At 37.1% G+C, this 25,781-nt stretch overlaps 1 protein-coding gene across 1 annotated transcript in view; it reads left to right on the forward strand.

The window, feature by feature from the left end:
• The first annotated feature begins 7,301 nt into the window (after positions 1-7,301).
• Positions 7,302-25,781, forward strand: part of LOC139945582 (uncharacterized) — a 31,490-nt gene continuing 13,010 nt past the window's right edge. The window contains exons 1-4 of the mRNA XM_071942983.1: positions 7,302-7,541; positions 11,373-13,257; positions 15,162-15,545; positions 16,189-16,350. Of these exons, the coding sequence (XP_071799084.1) occupies positions 11,380-13,257; positions 15,162-15,545; positions 16,189-16,350 (2,424 nt within the window). The 5' untranslated portion in view covers positions 7,302-7,541; positions 11,373-11,379. The remainder of the gene's footprint in view (positions 7,542-11,372; positions 13,258-15,161; positions 15,546-16,188; positions 16,351-25,781) is intronic.

Here is a 25,781-nt window from a genome sequence, read left to right on the forward strand (position 1 = left end):
TAACCCTCGTATCAATACTATTATTTATACTAAAATTTAAACATCAGCTTGTTGATTCAATTATCACTGTTTATTTATACGCTTTATTATAAATATTAAGAAAAAAAATAGAAAATAAATAAATAGAAATCAGATTTTGAAGCCAGTAATTATTCATACTTTTTATATTTTTTATTTTTTTTTTATTTTTTGCAAGTTACCATGGTAATTTTAAAAATTTAATAAAAAAATATTTTGAATAAAATGAAGGCAACTGCTGGCTATACAGTCATACACAGAGTCTCAAAGAACACTTGAAGTCACTGCAGATGTTTCTTCCATGTATGGCTTCACCGGGAAACCATACTTTCTCGTTTGCCGTGAAAACAGGAAAAACTCAAAACAAATGGGGCCAGTTGAAGTCATCCAAGATCGGTGTGTGGTGTGAACATTTCAATGTCCATCAAGTTTTAATACATGTTTGCACACTTCGTATTAACAAATGAAGATAATTAGGGCATCGGTTGATATATGGCATCATTATTTTTTTCCCAATTCAAAGAAAAAGGCATAATAGCGTGATAACTGGTAAGCAGAAAATACATGTACAGTTTACTAATATAAACGAAAGCCCAAACAAAAACACAAATTTGTGCAACAAGAGTTTTTTGAATGACAAATTGATACACCAATTCAGAATACTATTCTTTGTGCCCAGTACCTTAAAATGGCTTGCCAGTGTTTACTAAAAGGTACCATTTGTCACGCATTGTACCAACTTAACTATGACTGAATACATTTACTTTTTGCTTACCTTTCAGTACCGGTCAAAGCACTTTATCTTTGCTGATGTAGTTTGTTTCAAATCTCTAAGGCAAATTTTACTGTTTGGTTAAGGGCAATTGTCTCACAAAATAAACGAATTTTCTCAGAAGAATTCTGTCACAATTTTTGGACGTTGTATGCATGCCATCCAGAACAGACACTTGCACAGTACCAAATCCGGAACTATGTGTATTCTGGAATCTTTGGTCAGGGGACCAGACTAATTTTGCTATTGCACGACACGAAAACAATAGACCTTTCTTTTGACACGTCACGAGTCACGTGACAAAACAATTCCGCCATCTTGGTTGGCAAAAGTTTGTTTACTTGTGTGCAAATGTATACAGATACGAACTTTACAGTCGAATAATCATGATTCTTAGCCGCTGTTGCTCCAAAAATTGGTTCGGATCAAAAGAAGGGTTAAAGTTCTTTCGCTTCTCTGAAGTTGACAAGTTTCAGGATCAAAATAAAGCGTGGATAGATGCCGAAACACGTCCGCCAGCGCAACAGGATAGATTGGCAACCTTCACGACATGATGACCGGATATGCATGCATGCATGCATGGTGTGATCACTTTGTGGAAACTAATTGTGTCTGGTAAATCATTCATTATTTCTGTGTTATTGTTAGCAAGGACAGACTCTAGTCTATGTTGTTAGTAAGCGTTTTCCTCGATGGTTGGATTATTCATATTGATTCGAAAGAATCATTAGAATGTCACACAGAACTGTCAGTTTTCTCATAATAATACATTTTGAGACATCGCACATTTTCTTCCTGTTCCAGCTACCTCCCAAAAATTGTTTAGAGAATTATATAGAGAATAGTGCATTTTTTCTTCCATTTTCACACAGTCCCACAACACGAGTATCACACATTTTCATGTATCCACATTTTGCTCGCAAAGTATAAAGAAGGGTTACCGTCTCTTGTCAATGAACTGATCGTTTTAAAAGTCAGAATGGAAGGGGCCTACTTTATTTAACGTTTAGTTTTTACATATTAAAAATTTTGTTCAGGTAATTAATTAAGGAAGGAATTAGGCTAGTTTAGTTATCGGTTGATTCTACACCTGGTGGAAACAATGAACAAAGTGTTGAAATTCCTTAGGTTATTATTTCCTACACTTCCATTATAATAATTAATTTATAGGTATGTATGGAATAAGACTTTTTTTCTGTATACTACTTTGAGGCTTTACTACGGAGGTTATCACAACCTTTTATTTTGTTTTCTTCTTTGTTATATACAGCAATGGAGTAATACCAGGAACAACAACACAAGAGCCCTCTAAGGAGAAATTAGACAGGAAAGCTTCATCACCACCATTATTTAGTCAGCCTGTTAAAGATACATTGTAATAACCCGAACCCATGTCCGCCTTGTGACCAGGAGAACGGAGACCAGACAACTCGTCCGCCGGACAACTCGATCGTTCGGACAACTCGTCCGTTCGGACAACTCGATGGTTCAGACAACTCAACGGTTCGGACGACTCGACAGATGATTTATTCAACCGTCGGACAACTCGACTTGAGGTCAAGACAAGTCGACGGATGGCCTAGTTGGGAAGAGGAGGCTTTTGTTGAGATCGAGTGCTTCTAAAATATTTAGTTTGTGGATAAAAAACATGTCGTCTTGCTTGAATCCATTGATCACATGGCCTAACAGACACAGCAAGAAGATATCTTCCAAAAGCTTTCAAGAAATGAATAAAATTGAGGAAAGCTACAGTAATAATCAACTGTTTTGAATTGTTTACACAACACACATCATTCAAATCTCAAACTTCAAGCAAAGACAGCTACTCTACATCACAACACTTGTTAAATAGAATTATGTGGGTAAAGAGGAAACAAGGTTTAAATAGACTAGCTCTGTTGCTTCTGTTCAGCAGTGTGGGTTTGAATCCTTGTCGTGACACTTGTTTCCCTGAGCAAGACACTTAACTGTAATTGCTTCTCTCCACCCAGGGGTAAATTGATACCTGTGATGGCAGAGATGGTTCTTGTGATTGATTTAGCCGAGTAGCACATACAATTATTTGTTATTGTTTCACATGCTGTATACTTCTCATGGAGCTTAGATGGTTTGAGAACTGAATTAATGCACAGTGATGACCAGGGAGAATAATGTTGGAAGTGCTTTGAGACGCCCTATGGGTGTGAAAAGCACTCCATAAAAACTGGTTATTACTATTATGGGTTGATGCAGGTTTGATTTTGATATTCAGCTGCAGCTACAACACAATAAATCAAGTATTTGTGGATTTCAATTTGTTTCTATGATGTCTAAAAAGGCCCTACAGTAATTGATCCTGCATGCACATTCACAAACCAAATCAATTCAGGATACAAACAAGGTTGTATTCGTGTTAAATTGTTTATTCATATTATCCAAATTTATTTATTATAACTTATTTATATGTAAAATATAATTTGTTAAAATTATACATATTTAGACTTCAAGATTAAAGGTAGAATAAATTATCTTTGTTAAAAAATATGTACAAGTAATACACTAATAAATTTGTTTTAAAAGATGCATTGCCCTAGTTTGGTCAAAATTTAAGGTCACAAATTAAAGGGGCTAGCTCATCATTCTGTCCTGCGGCTTTGCATGGAAATATTAAATGATGAACCCACCACATGATAACCTACATCCCAAGCATGGACATGCATTTCCAGGATGTAGATGAGAGGGTGCCCAGGATGTAGGTCACCGAGTGGTGGGTTCATCATTGTTTATAGATCCATGCACAACTGCAGGACAGGCGAGATAGCCCCTCTCAATGTGGTACATTGCTATTTGGTAGGGATAGGAAAAGTTATCAACTTTCATATGATACATTGACCATTGAATGGTTCTTCGTGTCCAGTGCCTTTAACCTCTCCGAGGAACAAATGTATTTAAAACATATTATTGTCCTATATTTTGCTAAAAAACTGTACATTTATTTAAACTGTTTCAAAAAATTAAATTAATATTTTTGTGCACACAGCTTGATCTCATTGTTGGACCTTCTGTATTGTTCCCGCTTAATTTTCATGTTATTTTGTTTTCTGAAGGTAACTGTTTCCTTATCATCTTCTTTTGGAAGGAGAGAAAATATACAAGCTTCTGGGTTAATTTGTCGAAGTGTGTACAGTTTTTTAAGTTTTCGTACACAGACAGATGTAATGGGCAGTTGCGTAGGAAAGCGCACACGGCGAATTAAAAAAAAAAAGCGTCAATGTGAATTAAAATCGTGTCATAGTCATGCAACACATCAAACATGTTTGTTCCCAGGGTGGCTTCAAAACACAGAGCAAGTTAGCGCTATATTAATGTAGATTATTATTATTATTATTATTATTCAATATGTATAGCTCTATGGTTAAACGCAACCTTAAAATTTGTTTTTTATGTGATTATTTGTCATTAATATGTGGAACTCAGTTTTGTAATTGCGATGGATTTTTTCAATAAACCTTGTTTTATATTAAATTGAATTAATTTTGTCAACTTTAATTTGCATTGCATTGATTAAGGTTCTTCCTCTTTAATGCTTTATTCTGGCCCTATGCTTTAGCATTGAGTAGGATTCTGGCCCTATGCTTTAGCATTGAGTAGGATTCTGGCCCATGCTTTAGCATTGAGTAGGATTCTGGCCCTATGCTCTAGCACTGTGTAGGATTCTGTCCCTATGCTTTAGCACTGTGTAGGATTCTGTCCCTATGCTTATGCATTGAGTAGGATTCTGGCCCTGTGCTTTAGCATTGAGTAGGATTCTGGCCCTATGCTTTAGCACTGTGTAGGATTCTGTCCCTATGCTTTAGCATTGAGTAGGATTCTGGCCCTATGCTTTAGCATTGAGTAGGATTCTGTCCCTATGCTTTAGCACTGTGTAGGATTCTTCCCCTATGCTTTAGGACTGTGTAGATTCTGGCCCTATTGCTTTAACATTGTGTTGGATTCTCTGACACTTTCGTCATAAAAACTCATGCTATTCTGCAAACACATTATAATGATCCATGATTAACAAGGCAGAGGGCGCCCTATCTAGCCCTCCGTTGGTTTCCTCCGTTGGTTTCAGCAATCATTGGTTTTGTACAGTACTATATGGAGTAGAGCAGAAAGCACAGAGGTCAATGAGTAGAGTAGAATCCTACTTCGCCTGTTAACATATCTTGCAGGGAAGAGGTCATCGCTTATTATAGTAATGAGGTCAGTGGCTTCAACACAAATCCTACAAGGCTGTCGGCCTGACGGCCTCCGCATGCGGTTAGTGTACGGGGGCATCGTGTCGTGCGATGTTACGCACGGTGAATACGGGTGGGTTTTACGCACAGTGAATACGGGTGGGTTTTTATACAGCTGCGGTTTTTTTTTCCGGAGTGAATAATTCGACTGCCTTGAGCAAGGCTAGGAATTGTCCCGAATTATACAACGCAAGAGGTCATGACGGATACCAGCCTACATCAGTACACAATGTGAAAGCGACAAAACCGGGAAATAATGGTGGCCCTGAAAGTTTATCGAATATAAATATTAAAGACAATAATTATTGATGACAATTATTTGGCTGTTTATGTTCGATGTCCTTTCAGGGCCACCCAATGGCATTACCTGAAGGTGTCAGTCTCTACTTTCGGCGTACTCAACTTGAGATTGAGTGTGGAAGTTAGGGAGAGTCTCATGCACATGTCGTTTCAGGGCCACCGTAGGGGATTCCCTGAATTCATGCGTAACTTGCATGTTAGTAAGCACCAGTGCGGCAGAGTACCAACAACGCAGCTGTTTATTTTCACTTCTTATTATTTTTCACTGAGTGTGGTCATCAGGAAGTAGCAAGAGAAACTCGTACCTTTAAAGGATTTCTTTTTCTGAGAGAAGCTGATTCGGGTTGTGAAGAGAGTATTAAACATCATGTAAGTTTAATTGTTCCTCTTGATGTTGTTGTCCATGTCTGAGTAGTCTTGGCCCAAGACTGCGGTGCTTGATTCTGGATAGTGTACTACGCGCGATTGAATCGCCAAAGTGCGCCCGCCACGGTATAATCTAGTTACTTGGACGGCTTGAAATCTAGACTACATTCTGCAAGCTTGCCAGTGTAGTCTAGATTTCAAGCCGTCCACGTAACTAAATCATACCGTGGCGGGCGCGCTTTGGCGATTCAACCGCGCGTAGTACACTATCCAGAATCAAGCACCATAGGTCTTGGGCCCAGACTAATGTCTGAGTTGCTGTCATTGTTGTCCATATCTAGGTTGCTGTTATTGTCAATGTCTTATTTGCTGTCATTGTTTCTTAAAAAAAAAAATTATGTCATTGTTGTCCATGTCTTAGTTGCTGCCATTGTTTTCCCATGTCTTAGGTGCGGTCATTATTGTCCATGTCTGAGTTTCTGTCATTGTTGTCCGTGTCTAAGTTGCTGTCATTGCTGCCCATATCTTGACTTAGCTGTGGTCATTATTGTCCATGTCTAAGTTTCTGTCATTGTTGTCCGTGTCTAAGTTGCTGTCATTGTTGTCCATGTCTGAGTTTCTGTCATTGTTGTCCATGTCTGAGTTGCTGTCATTGTTGTCCATGTCTGAGTTTCTGTCATTGTTGTCCGTGTCTAAGTTGCTGTCATTGTTGCCCATATCTTGACTTAGCTGTGGTCATTATTGTCCATGTCGGAGTTTCTGTCATTGTTGTCCGTGTCTAAGTTGCTGTCATTGTTGTCCATGTCTGAGTTTCTGTCATTGTTGTCCATGTCTGAGTTGCTGTCATTGTTGTCCATGTCTGAGTTTCTGTCATTGTTGTCCATGTCTGAGTTGCTGTCATTGTTGTCCATGTCTGAGTTTCTGTCATTGTTGTCCATGTCTCAGTTGCTGTCATTGTTGTCCGTGTCTAAGTTGCTGTCATTGTTGTCCATGTCTGAGTTTCTGTCATTGTTGTCCGTGTCTAAGTTTCTGTCATTGTTGTCCGTGTCTAAGTTGCTGTCATTGTTGCCCATATCTTGACTTAGCTGTGGTCATTATTGTCCATGTCGGAGTTGCTATCATTATTGCCCTTGTCTGAGTTGCTGTCATTGTTGGCAATGTCTGATTTGCTGTGAACGTTGTCCTGTGTCTTAGTTGCTATCAGTTGTCAATGTCTTAGTTAATAGTCAGTATCAATGTTGTCCACGTCTGAGTTGCTGTCGTTGTTGTTAATGTCTTAGTTGTTGTCATTATTGTCCATGTCTGAGATGCTGTCATTTTTGTCTTGTGTCTTAGTTGCTATCATTGTTGTCAATGTCTGAGTTGCTGTCATTGTTGTCCCGCGTCTCAGTTGCTATTGTGGTGACTACATGTACCTGTATAATAATAATATTGATATCACGTGTTTTCAATCCACCAATCAACGCCCGTTTTGTGTTCCTGTTGGTGCACGGCTTGTGCATCGTTTAACGTTGATATTTCGCTGGTTGCTTTTGGGCACATGTAAATTCGTTCTTCGGTTAGTTTGCCCCGTTTCCGGACACGTTTGCTTTTAAGTCTTTGCAGTTTTGACAACCAGTTTTATACCTTACAGAGGAGTCGTTGGAGTTTTTATTGTTAACTGTTTTGAGTATTGTTCATCGTCAGTCGTCTGTTCCCGTGTGAACACTATTTATATCGCATCGAAACTATATAACTTCGCTACGCTGACCGCGACCGCTTTCACTTCACGTAATCAGATCACGAACAAACAGCACCGATCCATAAACCCAGATTGCCGTATTGTGGTGAGTTATTATTGAACTTCTCAAGCACATATTGAAAACGTCATGCCCAAACACGATCCCCAAACTATCATTGTTGTCAGTGTCTTAGTTTTTTTTGCTATCATTGTTGTCAACGTATGAGTTGCTGTCATTGTTGTCCATGTCTGAGTTGCTATCATTTTTGTCCACTCCATGTCTATACTCTATTGCTGTCATTGTTGTCCATGTCTGAGATGCTATCATTGTTGTCAATGTCTTAGTTGCTGTCATTGTTGTCCATGTCTTAGTTGCTGTCATTGTTGTCCATGTCTGAGATGCTATCATTGTTGTCAGTGTCTTAGTTGCTGTCATTGTTGTCCATGTCTTAGTTGCTGTCATTGTTGTCCATGTCTTAGTTGCTGTCATTGTTGTCCATGTCTGAGATACTATCATTGTTGTCAATGTCTTAGTTGCTGTCATTGTTGTCCATGTCTTAGTTGCTGTCATTGTTGTCCATGTCTTAGTTGCTATAATTGTTGTCCATATCTGAGTTGCTGTCGTTGTTGTCCATGTCTGAGTTGCTGTCATTGTTGTCCCGTGTTTTAGTTGCTGTCATTATTGTCAATGTCTTAGATGCTATCATTGTCTGATTGTTGTCCTTGTCTGAGTTGCTGTCATTGTTGTCCATGTCTGAGTTGCTGTCATTGTTGTCCCGTGTTTTAGTTGCTGTCAATATTGTCAATGTCTTAGTTGCTATCATTGTCTGATTGTTGTCCTTGTCTGAGTTGCTGTCATTGTTGTCCCGTATCTTAGTTGCTGTCCTTATTGTCCATGTCTGAGTTGCTGTCATCATCTCGACTTAGCTATGGCCATTGTTGTCCATGTCTGAGTTGCTGTCATTGTTGTCAATGTCTTAGTTGCTGTCATTGTTGTCCTGTGTCTGAGTTGCTGTCGTTGTTGTCAATGTCTTAGTTGCTGTCATTGTTGTCCATGTATGAGTTGCTGACATTTTTGGCAAAAAAGTTGCCATATCCACGTATTTTGATTTCTTGAAATCCGTTAAACCAGATAATGTGATCAAAAGGCGCATTAATTATGGTTTGACTTGTGTGCTTTGGATGCTTAAATAAATCGTACAATTTTAAAAAGATACAGTATAAAATGTTCAAGTTATTATATTTCAAAATACTTCCTGCAACGCTTACTGATCGGTAGTAGACTTAAAAAGCAAGACACGTTCTCAAAAGATCAAAATCTACCTTGCAAACATTTTAATATATCACATTGCAATGCCTCAAATCCCATAGACTAGACGTACAAATGGTTCCCTGCTCAAAATGTTCATGTATGTGATAACATCTATGATTAGCATAACAATCATCATCCACCATGCATAACAATCATCATCCACAATGTTCACATTGAAGTTTTTGTACACGCAAGGTATTTTACTGCTGTAGCCATGACTTTGCCCCCAAGGTCAATCATTATAGAACTGGTTCACTTGTTCGGTACTTTAAGGCACTGGCCACGTTTGGTAATTGTCATATTTATAAAAAAAATAAAAATAAAAAAATAAATAAAAAAAAAGGGCACTGCGACACCTTTGGTATTTTGTCAAAGAGCAGCATTCTCACTTGATGTATCCTATTAAATGCACAATAAAAACAATCTGTGACCATTAGGACTCGATTGGCTATCAAAGTTGCAAGAGAACAATGAAAGAAAAACCACCCTTGTTCCACAAATAACGTGTTTGCTTTCAGATGCCTAATAAAAGGCCTGATGTTAATATTTGAGTGAAAATTTATCTCCCACTCAAAAACTACGTTACTTCAGAGGGAGCCGTTTCTCACAATGTTTTATACTATCAACAGCTCGCCATTGATCGTTACCGAGTAAGTTTGTTATGGTAACAATTACGTTGGGTTATAACTAACAGTTTCCAGTGCATTTAATTAAACAGTTAAGTGTATACTTTTGAGCTCTGTGTTGAGTGTACGATTTGTGTGCATTGTTATGGAGTGGTGCAAACCAGTGCCAGGAATGAGCGACCCTTTAAGGAACACGTTGCCTTGGATAGGTCGAGTTGGTCTTTGCAAAGCGTTTGAAACCGTTTGTTATAAAATGCATAACTTGTTATGGTTAGAAAGATAATTTAAAAGTAGAATACAATGATCCACACAAATTTGCCTCGAAATTGCGTGGTTTTCCTTTTACTTTGCGAACTATCACGGTCGGCCTTTTATGGGAGTCTACAACGTGACTCCCATAAAAGTCGACGAGGTAAAAGGAAAACCACGCAATTTCGAGTGATACTTGTGTGGATCATTCAGACTACTTAAAATATCTCTCTAATCATATATGCATTTTATAACAAACGGTTACAAACGCTTTTCAAAGACAGAAACCACTAAAATCTGACATTTTTAGGGTAAAATATTACCATTTGGAAAAAATATGTCATAACCATGTCAGTTTCTTTCACATATATGCAAATTTGGTATCAAAATGATGAGAATTGCATGCTCAAATCAATTCTTTTGTTAAAAATAAATTTTCAGAAATGTAGGATACTGTAATCTTTAATATGTTATCATGACCTTTGACCCAGTTTTTGAAATAATGTATCATTCCAAAAATCAACGAAATAAAAATCACTGATAGAGGAAGACATGCTCTATCAAGTGATTTTTATTTTGTTGATTTTTGGAATGATGCATTGTTTCAAAAATTGGGTCAAAGGTCACGACAACATATTAAAGATCATGGTGAATTGTACAAAAATAGTCATAAAGTTGGAAATTTTGAAGAGCCCAACTGTTTCTTAGTGGATTCTGATACAGGAAGACATGCTCTATTAAGTGATTTGTGTTTCGTTGATTTTTGGAATGATACATTATTTTAAAAACTGGGTCAAAGGTCACTAAAACATTATAAAGATTACAGTGACTAGCGTTTCAGAAATTTTCTTTTTTAACAAAAGAATTGATTTCAGCATGCAATTCTCATTATTTTGATACCAAGTTTGCATATTTGTGATGAGAATTGACATGTAATAGATGTTAAATTTGCATCGGGGATAAAGAATATTAATTTTGGTTTTTACCCATACACCGATGTGAGTTAGCACTGTATACTCAGTACTTTCCCGAGTCCTGTGAAAAAGAATTGACATGGTTATGACATTTTTCTACCAAAAAGGTGGTATGTTACCCTAAAAACGTCCGATTGTAGTGGTTTCTGCCCTGACCACACGGTAAGTCAGATCGGGCTAAAAATTGGTGTGCATTTATTGCTCAATAGCACCTACAAGCACAGCAATTTTTATCAAAATCGGAAGACATGAGGTAAAAAAGTGCGTTGGTCTTACATGGAATTATCCATTAACAGAAGTATGCATTTTGGTCGCAACACAATATAAATGTATAGGATTTGAGGCATTTGGTTTGCGGTAACACCATGTGTGTATCTATGTGTGTGTCTGTCTCCTGACGATGACTAGAGCAAGCTAGTTGAAACGTTGAGACCAATTCAGAACTGACTCCGCGGCAGTACAGATAATTACGATCCTATAAGCTAAAGTAGCAGTCCAGTCTGTTTTCAATACAATCCGCCCTGGTAATAGTTAAAAAGCAGGCAGGACAGTTCTTTTCAGAACTGAGAAGTCTCCCGAACCTCCGTTTGTCTACTCCGCGGCAGTAGAATAAAGCAAGACAGTTCTCTAAGAACAAACTCTACCTGGCAAGTAGATACACACATGGTGTTACCGCAAACCAAATATACAACAATATAAATGCTTCATCAGAATTCCTTCCCATTGAATATTAATAGAAAATGAATGGACTCCATTATTTTGTTTTCAATCAACAGTTCAATCATGTCCTCGACTACTGAACCACTTCATTGGAAAGAGCAGCCGTGCCATTTCACCTGGAATCTTTCTGCTGGTGATCTTACTGATTATGAAGGGATCATACGTAAAATAGACCACGATCTGAAAATGACCCCAAATTTGCTTCGAGTTGATCAACTGCTGTTTAGAGCATATCTAGAAGTATCCGACCGCAGATTATGCTGGAACGTCAAGAAAGCGCGGGAGTTCCTGGACGAAGCAGACGATTACATAGACACTAAAACAGAACGAAAGTTGCAGCCTGGCTACAGAAGGGTGGCAATTCTGAACCGTATATGGATAGAGCACAACTCTCATAATACCAAAGAGGTAGACAAACTATTGTCCAAGCTGAGTGGTTTAGGACAGGATGAAACAGACGAGCTTGTTGTAAAAACGCTATTGGCAAGTGCTCTTACACGTTTAGGGCCTACTATGTTAAATAGGTCTCTGCAGATCTACGAAGAGGCACTCCACGTGTTTCCGGATAATGCTGGCTTTCTATATGGAGCTATTCTGGTAACCGGGAGGATCATGCGATTTGAGAGACCTGTTGGGAGTTTGTATAAAGACCTAGATAAAAACGGCATGAAGCTAATGGACAAGGAGAAAAAACACTGCGATGAACTGATCAGAGTAAACGACGAATACCAATATGGCAAATCCTACCTAGGACTGAACTTAAGTCGACGCGCAGACGAGGCTAAAAAACACCAAGACGAGGCTAAAAAACACCAAGACGAGGCTAAAAAACACCAAGACGAGGCTAAAAAACACCTGGAAGAGGCTAAAAAACACCTGGAAGAGGCACATGAAAAGGCTCCCGAAGTGGAAGCTGTTTTTAACAACTTGATGCGATTTTACAGATGTACCAAAGGTTTCTTGGATCAGGCTATATCAAAATATGAGTCTGTCTTTTCTCAGAAAATCAAATCAAATCATGATGTTCCGGAAAGCCACAATCAGCTGGCATTGTGCTACATGGCTAAGGCAAAATACAAGAAGAGTAGCGCTGAAGAGAAAAAACAATATACCCAAAAGGCCCTCGAAGAGTTCGATAAATGTCTAAAAGATGAACCGATGCATTTCGTAGCTGCTTTGAAGAAGGTGGAGCTACTTGCAGCTCAAGAAACAGATGATGATGCGAAGAGGCGTTGTTACGAAGACATTCTTCAGAAGTCGGACAAATATCCAATATCCAACAAGTTAACTGTTTACCTTGCATACTCTAAAGCAGGGTTGTCTCTAGACTTTAACATGTTGCAAAAGGTAATGGATTTACTGTCATCATTTGAACACCATTGGAATGAAAAAAAGTGCAAATGGGAGTTTCAAGTAAGAAAGGCAAAGGACGCTAGTGCGATTGCATTTAAAAAGCTACACAGTCATTACCTGGGCCAAGAAAATGAAAAGCTACGTCTGGGAATTTTGTACTTTCAAAACTTGGACTTCGAGGAGGCTATACGGAATCTAGAAAAGTTGAATCCGGAATCCGATCTGGACATTCCATTCTACCTTGCGGCAGCGTATCTAAAATGGGGTAGTGAAAAAGAGATGAGCAAGAAACCAGCAGAAGATGTCAGAGATTGTTACAAGAAGGCTCGCCGAAATGTTTATGATGCAAGGAAGCAGGGTCTAGATTTAAGCAGGTTTCGAAAGTTGTTGTCTGATGCGGCTTTAGCTATCGCCCATTTCAACCTTGAAACAAACACATCTCAGCAGAGTCGGATTGAAGTTGAGTCTGATTGTATTGAGTCATATCGTGAAGCTATTAGATGTGGAAGCCTTGTCGCCAGTTTGGAGATGTTACGACTGATTAAGAAGGGGTTTCTCAAGAAAACGCCACGAGCAAAGTTCCTTCAGGTATGCTGACATTTGTTATATATATATACAAACAAAATGTACAAAAAGATATCAGCGAAAATCAGAGTTGTGATTTATGAATGTTTCAATAAACTCCTGTTGCCTTCTGACTTAGGAAGGAAACCTCAAATAGTTGGAAACATCTTTAAGCATTTCTAGATTTCACTTTCAAGCTATGGCCCCTGTTGGGACTCGCACTGGGGCCAACATGGCGGGGGAAGACACGAACCATCAAGTACCGCCACCCATCAACATGCAGTCCGAAACTGTCACTGTCGTAATGCTTTTCAATGGGAATTTTTGTTTTGTCTAAACCGATTCAAAAAAGAAAAAGAAAAAGAAAATAGGAAAAAAAGTCAGGAAAAATTTTGAGGATGAAATTCTAACCTGCAGAAAAACTGCGATCCGGTCTGTGGGGTTCTTTCATTATATTTTTTAATTCTCCTTTCTTAAGAAATTATCAGGGCGTTTTTTTGTTAGTTTTTGTTTGGGAGGGGGGGGGGGGGCTATTACTGCAAAAAGGACTACCTCGTATTTGCATATTCAGCCCATAAATGTAAATGCCCACATAATTTTTCTTCACATATGGGCCTTTGCATTGTTCTGCCCAAATGGTCGCGCATGTGTTTTCCCATATATGTTTTTCATATACCCATATGGGTCATTACACACTCTTCCTATAATAGGAGTTCACACGAATTTTTTGTTTAAAGGAAGAGCTATAGTCTAACTGCCCTACGGTATATCTAACGATACATACAAGACGCCAAAGACACAAACCCATTGTAAAAAGGACCTCACTCAACATAGACGCATATAGAGTAAGTGTACCGACTAGTAATACAAAATTTTAACATGGAATACACTCGGCATGAAAGGAAGTAAAAAAAAAAAAATATATATACGAAGCTAAGTTTTGGTCATCAAGAACATTTCTGTGGGGACGGCGAACGATGGGAAAATAACTTTAGTCCGCAAAACTTGACTTAGGCCTAATCCACAAAGCTGACTAATATACAAAGAGCTTAAGGCTCTGAAGGACATTTAAAACAAAAGGGGAAATAACGAAGTCTGTGACAGAACTTGGACCGCGTAACCTGACTTACACCATGAAACCTGACTTACTACGAGATAGCTGAGGCTCTGAAAGCAGTTGAGAATAGGGAAATAAAAAGTGCCTAAAGGCTGTGGACACTATTGGTAATTGTCAAAGACCAGTCTTCTCACTTTGTGTATCTCAACACGCATAAAATAACAAACCAGTGAAAATTTGAGCTCAATCGGTCATCAAAGTTACGAGATATCAATAATAGAAGAAAGCACCCTTGTCACATGAGGTTGTGTGCGTTTAGATGGTTGATTTCGAGACCTCAAGTTCTAAATCTGAGGTCACGAAATCAAATTCGTGGAAAATTACTTCTTTCTCGAAAACTATGGCACTTCAGAGGGAGCCGTTTCTCACAATGTTTTGTACTACCAACAGCTCCCCTATACTCGTCACCAAGAAAAGTTTTATGCTAATAATTATTTTGAGTAATTACCAATAGTGTCCACTGCCTTTAATAACAAAACCTTTGACCGCAAAATCTAAGGTTCTGGAGGTAATTTAATTCATCGGATAGCTATTTTTATTGTTGTTGTGTATGCGCGTGCCCTTACACATTTTTTAATGACTTTTTCTTTTCTTCCATGCATGCCGAGTGTACTCATCAATGTCTAGATCTTTTGTAACTAGTCGGTTCACTCACTCTATGCACCTATGTTTAGTGACTCAGGTCCTTTGATCCTAGGTTTGTGTCTTCAACGTCTTGCATATCGTGAGATAAGTAGGTCAGTTTATAGACTATAGGTCTTCCTAACCCCAAAAACAGAAACAAAAATAGTTATCCAATGAATTAATTCAGATCCTTGCAGAAATAGACATCTGCTGTTCACAGCGCCGGAGTGATTGCTTGCATCGAGATGAGAAACCACGTTCCTTTGTGAGTAGTGTGAATAGTCAAGACACCGACAAAGACGCATTTGAGTTGGACTGCAAGAAGATCAAGCAAAGCATTTCGACCACTTTGCGTGAGGATGCCTTCTTCAGGCAGGCATGGGTGCAACACTTCGAAATGGAGAAGAAAGTACTCGAAGAGAGATTTCAGAACAACCATGGAGAGTTAGCACTGGATGGACGGGAGGAAAGTTCAACCAAAAGCGATTCCACAGAAGAAGAGATTGACGCTGCTATCAACTGCTGTGAGAAATTACGCCCTCTATTAGATCACATCATCAACAAGTTTGAGGTACAGATTAACAAAGAACTGGTCACACTGATACAAACTTTTGATATTTTTCACTCCGTTGTTTGTTTTTAGTGCTGTATATAATTATGCCATAATTGAGTCACCGGACACAGTTTTAAAAAACAAAAAAAACAAAAAAAAAACAAAAAAAAACACAATGTCTACAGATTTACATTAAACTTACACCGTTTGAAGATAATAATAGTAGAAAGCATACCCTAAGATATTAGTTGCTGGGTGCTGTAGTGTTAGTAAAACAATGTCATGAAAATACGTTTTTACAGACTAAAATAATTTTCTCGACATTATTTCACTAATTTCTAAAAACTTACAGCACCTCAGCGAGTAATATTTTCAGAGAAGCTTTCTATAACCATTATCTGCAAACTGTGTTAGTTTAATGAAAATCTGTGGACATTGTGTCTTTTGTCCTACAAAAAGTACATAGACCCTTTAACATCCTTTTTTAAATTGCGTGACAAAAAAACGCACTTTGTGAAACTCAAAATTTTTGTTTAGTGTTTCGTCTGTTACAAGTGATTTTTGGTTGAAAGGTGTGCCACAATCTAATTAAATGACAGTGAAATGAGCTGCGTTTAATATTAAGTATTTTTGTATTTTTTTTCCCTATTCTTGATAACAGAAAGATGAACTCAAAAAAACAGAGGAGACCTGGTTTAAATATTTTCCTCTTATTTCTACGAAGAAAGATTCCGTGAGAACAGACCTTCAAGAAACACTTCAAAAGTACTTTGGGATTAACTTTAAAGAGCACTACCCAAAACTCTTCGAGAGCCTTGTTCAGGTAAAGTTATTTAGTCGACATTATTCACATCAAGTCTTGATTTGCGACGTTTTGTGTTAACGTAGTTGCCGATATCACAATATGAATAACTGTCTGTATCTTACAAAATCTCGATAAAAATAATGTGTTTTGATCCAGTTTTTCCAAATCGGGCTCTACAACTGTCGACGTAGCGCCCTCTACCGGTGACTTAGACAAAACAGGGTCGCCGATCAAGACTAGACTTTTGTAGTAGCCTGAACATCTGACGTCACGTGAATATATACCATATCCATTGACGTCATCCACCCGCCATCTTAAAGGTAAAACGGTGACGAAACAATCGAAACGTAAAGATTTGTACGCGCGGCGCAAAAGATTGGCCAATTAACAACCTCTTTTTGAACTTAGGACGCCCTACTAAAATGACGTCATGTGCATAAGGTCTAGTGCCAGAGAGTGGCCTCTTAACCAGGTATGTCCCGGCCATAATCACCTTTCACCTACATTCCTTTCACTCACGTCGAATCATACATACCAACATTACATGTAAGTACATGTACTTAACTAATACAAATGTAGATACTGCATGCAGCCGACCGAAAGTAGACTGTTTTGATTGGTCCGAGGTGTTGTTTGTTAGCTGCACCCACATCACATCAGACCAATCAAAAGACAGACATGTAAGCTAGGTCGCACTGCACGTGTATCAAATGAAATCTTGAATCACTGTTTCTGCAAAGGAGTACCTGTCTTTTTCCTTCATCCTTGCGGATCAAGACAGGGGATCAGTCTAGCCGCTCAAAACCCCTCGCAGTCCCGTTCAATAATGGCAAGTGATCAAGTATGTTAGACAAGTACAGAACAACAACAACACCAAAAATAACAACTTCCATGGATGAGGAGACTGATGAAAACAACCGTTAATCTAGTAGGTAATGACTTGAATTGCACATTAGAGAGACACAACAAAGAAAATATAATAACCAAATAAAATAAATACAAAACAAATCAACTGTCAATAAACACCAACACCCACAAAAACACCCTCTATAACAAACTCACAAAAAATAAGCAAGCAACTTATAGACACCCGCAGCTGAGTAAAATCTGACGAAAACTAACTTCCAAAAACAATTGTTGTTGCTTATACGTATTATTATTATTATTTTATTATTATTTTTTTTTCCTCTTGATGTGGAGTTATACTACTCCGTTTATTCAACAACAAACATCAGCAACAACATACATCAATAAAACCAGCTCCAATACATACTGCTATTATATAACAGATTAAATGAGCTACGGTCTGTAATACATAGAAATTAAATTGATAACATACAAACAAGAACAAGAGACATAAATATTTATATATATATATATACATTTTAGCGTGACTTAATCACGGTGTACGAGAAAAACAATGGGTAGAAATTATTTTAGACAATAAAGGTTAATAAAACAAAAATAAATGAACAAAAAGGTCATAAAAAGGAACATAGTGACGGCCTTTGGTGAAAAAAGGCAATTAGTAATCGAAGTTGACATCATCATTAAGAGTGAAACACAACGCTTTATTTCTAGTGTAAATAGTTTCGAAAGATTCTGGGCTCATCTGGTCTTTTCCATACGGAGAAAGTATTTCAAGGATTTTTTTAACTGGGTGATGATGTCAATTTCTGCTGGTCTGGAATAACTGTTGAACACCTTTTTGCATCTTATATTCCAGATCAGTCTGAGCAGTTTAGCTACGACAATAGCCTGAACTGGTTCTAAATTATAACCAAGAATTCTATTAGAGTCATTCAAGTAATAGTGTTTGTTACCAGTATATTTTCTGAGCAGTCTTTCCACAAAGATCCAAGCCTCCCAAGTGTGGGTACAATAAATAAAGATATGTTCGTGAGTTTCATTGTTAACATTACAAAGCGGGCATGTTAGTTCTTTAACAACACCTATTTTCAGCAAAACGTCTTTAGTGGGTAGAATTCTATGTCTAAGTTTGTACATAAACTGTTTGTCATCCGGATCCATTTACCCAATTTTTCCAATTACTCATCCAAACTGAAGCCCAAGGTAAATCTTGTCCTAGGTGAAAAATGTGTTTCCATTTAACTTGCACCTTGGGAGAAACAAATTTACTCATTATGCAGTTCATATAATTGGACTTCACATTAGTTTCACAAATAGGAAAAGTTTTGCTTTGATGATCACAAATGGCGAGCCAGTTACTTGTGTGCACTGCCGGTCCTTCTCTTATCTCATTGATTAACGTATAATCTATGTGTTTTTCAATTCTCTTCAAAATCCTACCAGCATTAATATGTTTAATTTGACATGCTCTGGCAATATCATGAAAGGAAAACAGTTCTCCTCGTCTGACAACATCAACCACATTATAACAACCCACAGATTTAAGAAGAGGGCTCTTTAAAAGTGATTCGTCCCTAGTAACCTTGACATTATTCCACAATGGAACTTCCATGGCTTCCCAAATGCTGGTATAATTGCATACAAGCTTCCCTCCTGCGTACTTAAAAGCAACGATAAGTTCATGATAAAACGGGTGATTTGAAGATTCTTACGAATGTTAGCAAATATGTACCATTCTAAATGATCGTCTGCTCCGGCACATTTCAACCAGTAATCAAAATACATTTTCCATTTACCTTCAGAGGATGGGTACCGAACTAACCATTGAAGCTTAAGACTCATTAATTTACTCTCAATATCCAAAAGGCCCATTTCCCCCAATTTTGGGGGACCTATGATGGTATTTCTCTTGATTTTCTCCATTTTCCCACTCCTGTCTTCAGGCGTAATGTCAGTCCCAAATATGATACCGAGAATTTTAAGTTTCTTAACAAATTTGAAACTACCAGGGCTATCTTTTCTACTTCTCCAGTTCCTTAACCAAAGACCCTTAGATTTATCAACATTAAGTTTAGAACCACTACCTTTACACGTTGTGCATGTTTTGAATTACATCCTTATTGTCACTAACAAATATATTAGTGTCGTCAGCATGTTGGTGTAAACGAACACTGCATTCCCCATTAGGGGTAACAATACCTTTAAGTTTACAACTACTTCTGAAGGAGATAATGGGCACCCTTGTCGTATCCCTTGTTCAACCCTAACGGGAGCGCCAATAAAATTGTTCAGGATAATACTACAATAAGGATTACTGTAAAGAACTTTACTCCACTTTATCAATTTCGGTGGGATACCCATTCTGTCCATAACAGTAAACATATAAACCCAGCTAATACGATCAAAAGCTTTTTCTTGATCTATACTTAGAAGACAAGCTTGTAAATTATTCCAGTTAGCAAAATCAATAACATCTCGTAAAAGCATAATATTCTCTTGAATATTTCTAGAGGTTACCCCACATGTTTGCTCTTCGCCGATAATAATGGGCATGATTAGTTTCAATCTGTTTGTGATCACTTTAGCCAGGATTTTATAATCCACGTTGAGCAGACTAATGGGACGCCAGTTTTTCAATTCGTATCTATCGCCCACATTTTTATAAAAGAGTCTAATCAAAGCGGAATTCATAGAGTTACACATTGTACCTTTGTTAAGACAATAATTATAAACATCAATCAAATCTGTGCTAATAACATCCCGATAGGTTTGGTAGAATTCTACTGTCAGACCGTCCTGCCCTGGGGACTTATTTTTGTTCATCTGAAAAATAGCTTTCCTAACTCTGTCGGCTGTAATTTCACAATCAAGGTTAGACTGAATCTCTTCAGGAATTTGTTTGGTTTCTATTTTGGAAATAATATCTTCTAGGTGGAAAGGAGATATTTCCTCTGCCTTATATAAATTACTATAGAACACATTGGCACAGTTCAACATAGTGTCTGACTGGTTGGCATAACTACCATCGTTGGTGAGTAATTTTTCGATTTTCCCATTATTTACTTGCTGCTTTTCCAGGTTGAGGAAATATTTAGAAGCTTTTTCGCCTTCATCTTTTACAGTGTTGCGGTTTCTAATTTGGGCTTTTTTTCCACTCATTAGTCTCATAGATTTTAAGCTCGGTTTCAATTTCATTAATAGCATCAGCGTCACAGTTTAAGCCCTTACTCAATAAATACGCATGGCGTTTCTGTAAGTGAACGAAGTGACGTTTTTTATCAGAGGCTTTTTCTTTTCCAAAGTCCCGAATAGTTTCCTTTGTTCTAAATTTGCCACTTTCCCACCGGTCAGACACTTTGTCATAATTATACCTTTGTGTTCTCCAATAACTCCAAAAGGTAACAACCCTGAAGTTGCAATCTTCGTCTTTCAGCAGACTGTTATTGCAAATCCATCTGCCTTGGCCGTGAGGGGTGTCAATATCACACAATTTTAGACCTGTAACTTGATGATCAGACAGACCACTGGGAATAACAGAGACCTCATTAACATTATTCAATAGATTTGACGAAATAAACAGATAATGAATTCTACTGGCTTGATTGCAACCTTTATGATAATGAGTGTAACCTTCTTTATCTGGATGAATGGTACGCCAGGAATCAACCAGGTCTTTTTCTTGAAGTACGTTAGTTAAAACAATTTTACTACCTCTAATTGGATTATCAAGGTTACAGTTAAAATCCCCTCCTACAATCCAATCGTCTACACCAGTGATTTGGTCGCTAAGATTATCGAAAAACTGAGTACGTTGGTTAATCTGGTTGGGGGCATAGACAGAAGCAATGCAAAATGTATTTTTGTTCCAGTCAACTTGAGCTTTAATAAATCTACCTTCATCGTCATGTGTAATATTGGTAACATTTAGACTGACCTTGTGAGAAGTTGGAATTGCTACTCCTCTAGATTGTCTATTTCCATGACAAAAGAACATTTTTGCCTTGCCACTGCTTGTCCCACACAACTTCATCGTTTAATTCACTGTGGGTCTCTTGCAGGAAAATGAGACTACATTTCCGGCGACATAAAAAATCAAAAAGAACATTTCTTTTCAGATCATTCCTTAATCCATTGACATTTAGTGAAGCAATGGATAATAGAGACATAAACACCAGTAAATGTATATTAAACCAGTTCATGTTCGTACTGGTGATGAGGGAATTTACACTTTTTTAACTGGTCTCCCGCTTCCCCTTCCTCTTGGAGTACTTGGCTGACTGGGCCGACTGGTTTGTTCTTGCTTGTCATTACTCTTGCTTGTAGACGGTTGCGAGTCAGAATGTGTGTCCATTGTTTTCCGTACCCACTAGGTTCTTTTTTTCCTTCTTCTTCGTACTCCTCCTCTAGTGTAAACGACGAAACCATCTTGGTCTGTTTCATCCTCGTCCATAGGAGAGTTGTCCGATTTACCGTCGTCATCGTTGACTCCTTCACGACTGTCTCTGGATCTGTATTTTGTTGTAGTTTTCATTTCCGGTCTGTTTATCTCAAATTGCTTCCCTTGGGATGTTAACTCGGGTTCGGATGAGTTTTCTTGTTCGGAGCGCTGGTTATGTACTTCTTCCATGTCATATTCCTCTTCATATCTGTCATCTCTGGACATCTTGTTGCTTGTGCTTGTACTCTGGTTCTCTTCTGGTGATTTTCTTTTCATCGATTTTGATGGTTTTGCCTTGAGTGTCACTTTGACACTTCCTGTTTCAACAGCATCATCCCAAAATGATGGAGGACGACTTGACTTTCCATTTTCATTTGTTTGACCTGATTTGGAGGCAGCTTCAGCGAAGGATTTCTTGTTCAAGGTAGCCTTATTTATTTATTTATTTATTTATTTATTTATTTATTTATTTATTTTTTTTTCTCTTGATGTGGAGTTATACTACTCCGTTTATTCAACAACAATTATCAGCAACAGCATACATCAATACAACAAGCTCCAATACATACTGCTATTATATAACAGATTAAATGAGCTACGGGCTGTAATACATAGAAATTAAAATTGATAACATACAAACAAGAACAAGAGACATAAATATTTATATATACATTTTAGCGTGAACTAATAATTTATTTATTTATTTATTTATTTATTTATTTATTTATTTATTTATTTATTTATTTATTTATTTATTTGTTTTTTTGTTTGTTTGTTTGTTTGTTTGTTTGTTTGTTTGTTTGTTTGTTTGTCTGTCTGTCTGTCTGTCTGTCTGTCTATTTATTTATTTATTTATTTATTTATTTATTTATTTATTTATTTATTTATTTATTTATTTATTTATTTATTTATTTATTTATTTATTTATTTATTTAATTATTTATTTATTTATTTATTTATTTATTTATTTATTTATTTATTTATTTATTTATTTATTTATTTATTTATTTATTTATTTATTTATTTATTTTTTATTTATTTTTTTTATTTTTTTTTCTCTTGATGTGGAGTTATATTACTCCGTTTATTCAACATTCATCAGCAAAGGCATACATCAAATAAACACACTATCAAAATGCACTCCAGTAAATACTTCTAATATACAACAGGCACAGTAAGTATCAGAAGCTCAGAAAATAACAATAATAATAACAATAAACAAAATAATTAAATAGTTAAATGAATACCTCTATTATATATACAAATATCTACAATTTAGCGTGACTCGGGAATCACGTGGTTCGGGAAAAAACAATACTGACAACAACAAAAACAAAAATTAGAAAAACATGATACATATGGGACAAATAAACTTGGCCCTTGGTAAAACAGGCAATTAGTAATTAAAACTGACTTCGTCCTTAGTGGTGAAACACAAAGCATTGTTCCTAGTATAGCAATTTTCGAATGATTCTGGTTTTAACCTGTTCTTTTCCATTCGAAGAAAATATTTCAAAGATAACTTTAACTGTGAGATGATGTCGATTTCTGCTGGTCTGGAATAACTATTAAACACCTTTTTGCATCGAATATTCCAGATCAGCCTAAGCAATTTAGCAACAACGATGGCCTGAACCGGTTTTAGAGCATATCCAAGAATTCTGTTAGAGTCGTTTAAATAAAAATGTTTGTTACCTGTATATTTGCTAAGCAATCTTTCTACAAAAATCCAAGCATCCAATGTATGAGAACAGTAAATGAAAATATGCTCATGAGTTTCTCTTTCTACATTACAGAGCGGGCAAGATTCTTCTCTAACAATACCAATTTTAAGCAAAACATCTTTAGTAGGGAAAATTCTGTGTCTAAGTTTGTACATGAATTGTTTATTATCAGGATCCATTAAGTAGTTCTTAAAGTCGCTGATCCATATCGCAGACCAATCAAGATCTTGACTAATACTGAATATATTTTGCCAAATTGGTTGAACTCTAGGAACGACATTTTTTTTTCCTAATCAGGTTGCCGTAATTGGTCTTGGCTTTAGTTAAATACATCGGAGCAGACTCCTCTCCGTTATAATCTTTGATGACTAACCAATTACATAAAGGAGTAGCTGGACCTTCTCTTTTTTCTTCAACTAGGTTATAATCCACATGATGCTTAAGGCGACCTAGCATTCTACCGGCATTAATATTACGTAATGCACACATCTCAGCAATTTCTTTAAAAGAGATCAGTTTACCCTGTTTCACAATATGTTTTATCCTGTTAATACCAAAAGATTTAAGCAAGGTACTACCAAAAGTGACGTTGTCCTTGGTGACGCTAACGTTATTCCACAAAGGCATTTCTCTTGTTTCTAAAACACTAGAATGTTTACAATCCATAATTCCTCCTGCTTTATCAAAGGCATTGATCACATCAATATAAAAGGACGTGGTTTTCAGAGCTTTTTTCTGATTGGCAAATATATACCATCCCAAGTGATCATTGGCGCTAGCTTTATTAATCCAGTAGTCAAAGAAATATTTCCATTTCCCTTGAGATAAGGGGTAGCGAGCTAGCCAGTTTAATTTGAGGCTCATTAATTTGCAGTTAATGTCAACAAGACCCATTCCACCCGAGTCTTTTGGACCAATGATGGTAGCCCTCTTAATTTTTTCGATTTTACCATCCCAGAAGAAATTCCAGATCATACTATTCATCTTTTTCACGGTTTCCTCGGGACAGGTTAACACGCTGCCAAGGTAATTAATACACGGCCCAATCAAAATATTTACAATAACAGACTTGCCATGATAAGTGAGATTACGTTTAGACCATTTATCTAAAGTACTACGGATTTTTGTAATTCTCGGACCCCAGTTGTCATTTGGTACGACATCATTCCCAAATATAATCCCAAGGATTTTAAGCTTATTACACCATTGGAAGTTACAAGGTTTGTCGACTCTACCCGTCCACTTCCCAAGCCACATGCCTTTGGACTTGTCTACATTGAGTTTAGACCCGCTTCCCTTACAATAGGTACTAAGAATGTTATCAATAGTAACGAACTCCTTGTTGTCACCAACAAAGAAAGTGATGTCATCAGCGTGTTGAATTAATCTAATACTACTTTCACCTCCCGGCGTAACAATGCCTTTTAAATCACAATCAGTTCTAGCCAAACTCGCTAACACTTCCGCACAGATAGAATGAAGGAGAGGGGATAAAGGACATCCTTGCCTAATCCCTCGAGAAACCTTAACCGGTGAACCAATAAAATTATTTACAATAATGTTACAATTGGGATTGCTGTACAATAATTTAATCCATTTAATTGAATTCGAAGGAATTCCCATTTTTGTCAAAACAGTGAACAAATATTTCCAGCTAATTTTGTCAAACGCTTTCTCTTGATCTATACTTATGAGAGCAGCCTCCGAATTATCTAATTCTACATAGTCAATGGTATCACGCAGAACCATAAAATTATCATGAATATTTCTTCCTACAACTCCACAAGTTTGTTCTTCACCTACAAGAAGGGGCATAATAAGCTTCATTCTATTAGTGATGACCTTGGATAGGATCTTATAATCGACAGTAAGCAAGCTGATAGGACGCCAATTTTTTAAATCAGTTCTTTCACCTCTGTTTTTATAAATAAGTCTAATTAACGCAGAGTTCATTGATCTACATAAAATACCATTCTTGAAACAGCAACTATAGACTTTTAAGACATCAGAAGCGATTGTGTTCCAAAATGTCTGATAAAACTCAACCGTAAGCCCGTCTAAGCCAGGAGACTTATTTTTATTCATTTGAAATAGCGCTAACTTGACTTCATCAGCCGTAATTGCTTTTTCAAGATTACAATGAATATCATGAGGAATTTGTTTTCTACTTGTATTCTGGACTTGCTGTTTTTCAAGATTCAGAAAGAATTTAGAGGCTTTTTCACCTTCCTCTTTAATGGTATTCCGAACTCTAATTTTAGCCTTGGACCATTCTTCAATTTCGTAGGCTTTTATTTGAGCTTCAATGTCTTTAATGGCATCAGCACTGGAGTCTGGATTCTCCAAGAGCCTGTTGTATATTTTCTTAAGATCATTAATTTTTTGTTTTTGAAGGTGCGCTTTTTCTTTGCCGTAAT

Source organism: Asterias amurensis, chromosome 12, assembly GCF_032118995.1.
Source record: "Asterias amurensis chromosome 12, ASM3211899v1".
NCBI classification, from domain to species: Eukaryota; Metazoa; Echinodermata; class Asteroidea; order Forcipulatida; family Asteriidae; genus Asterias; species Asterias amurensis.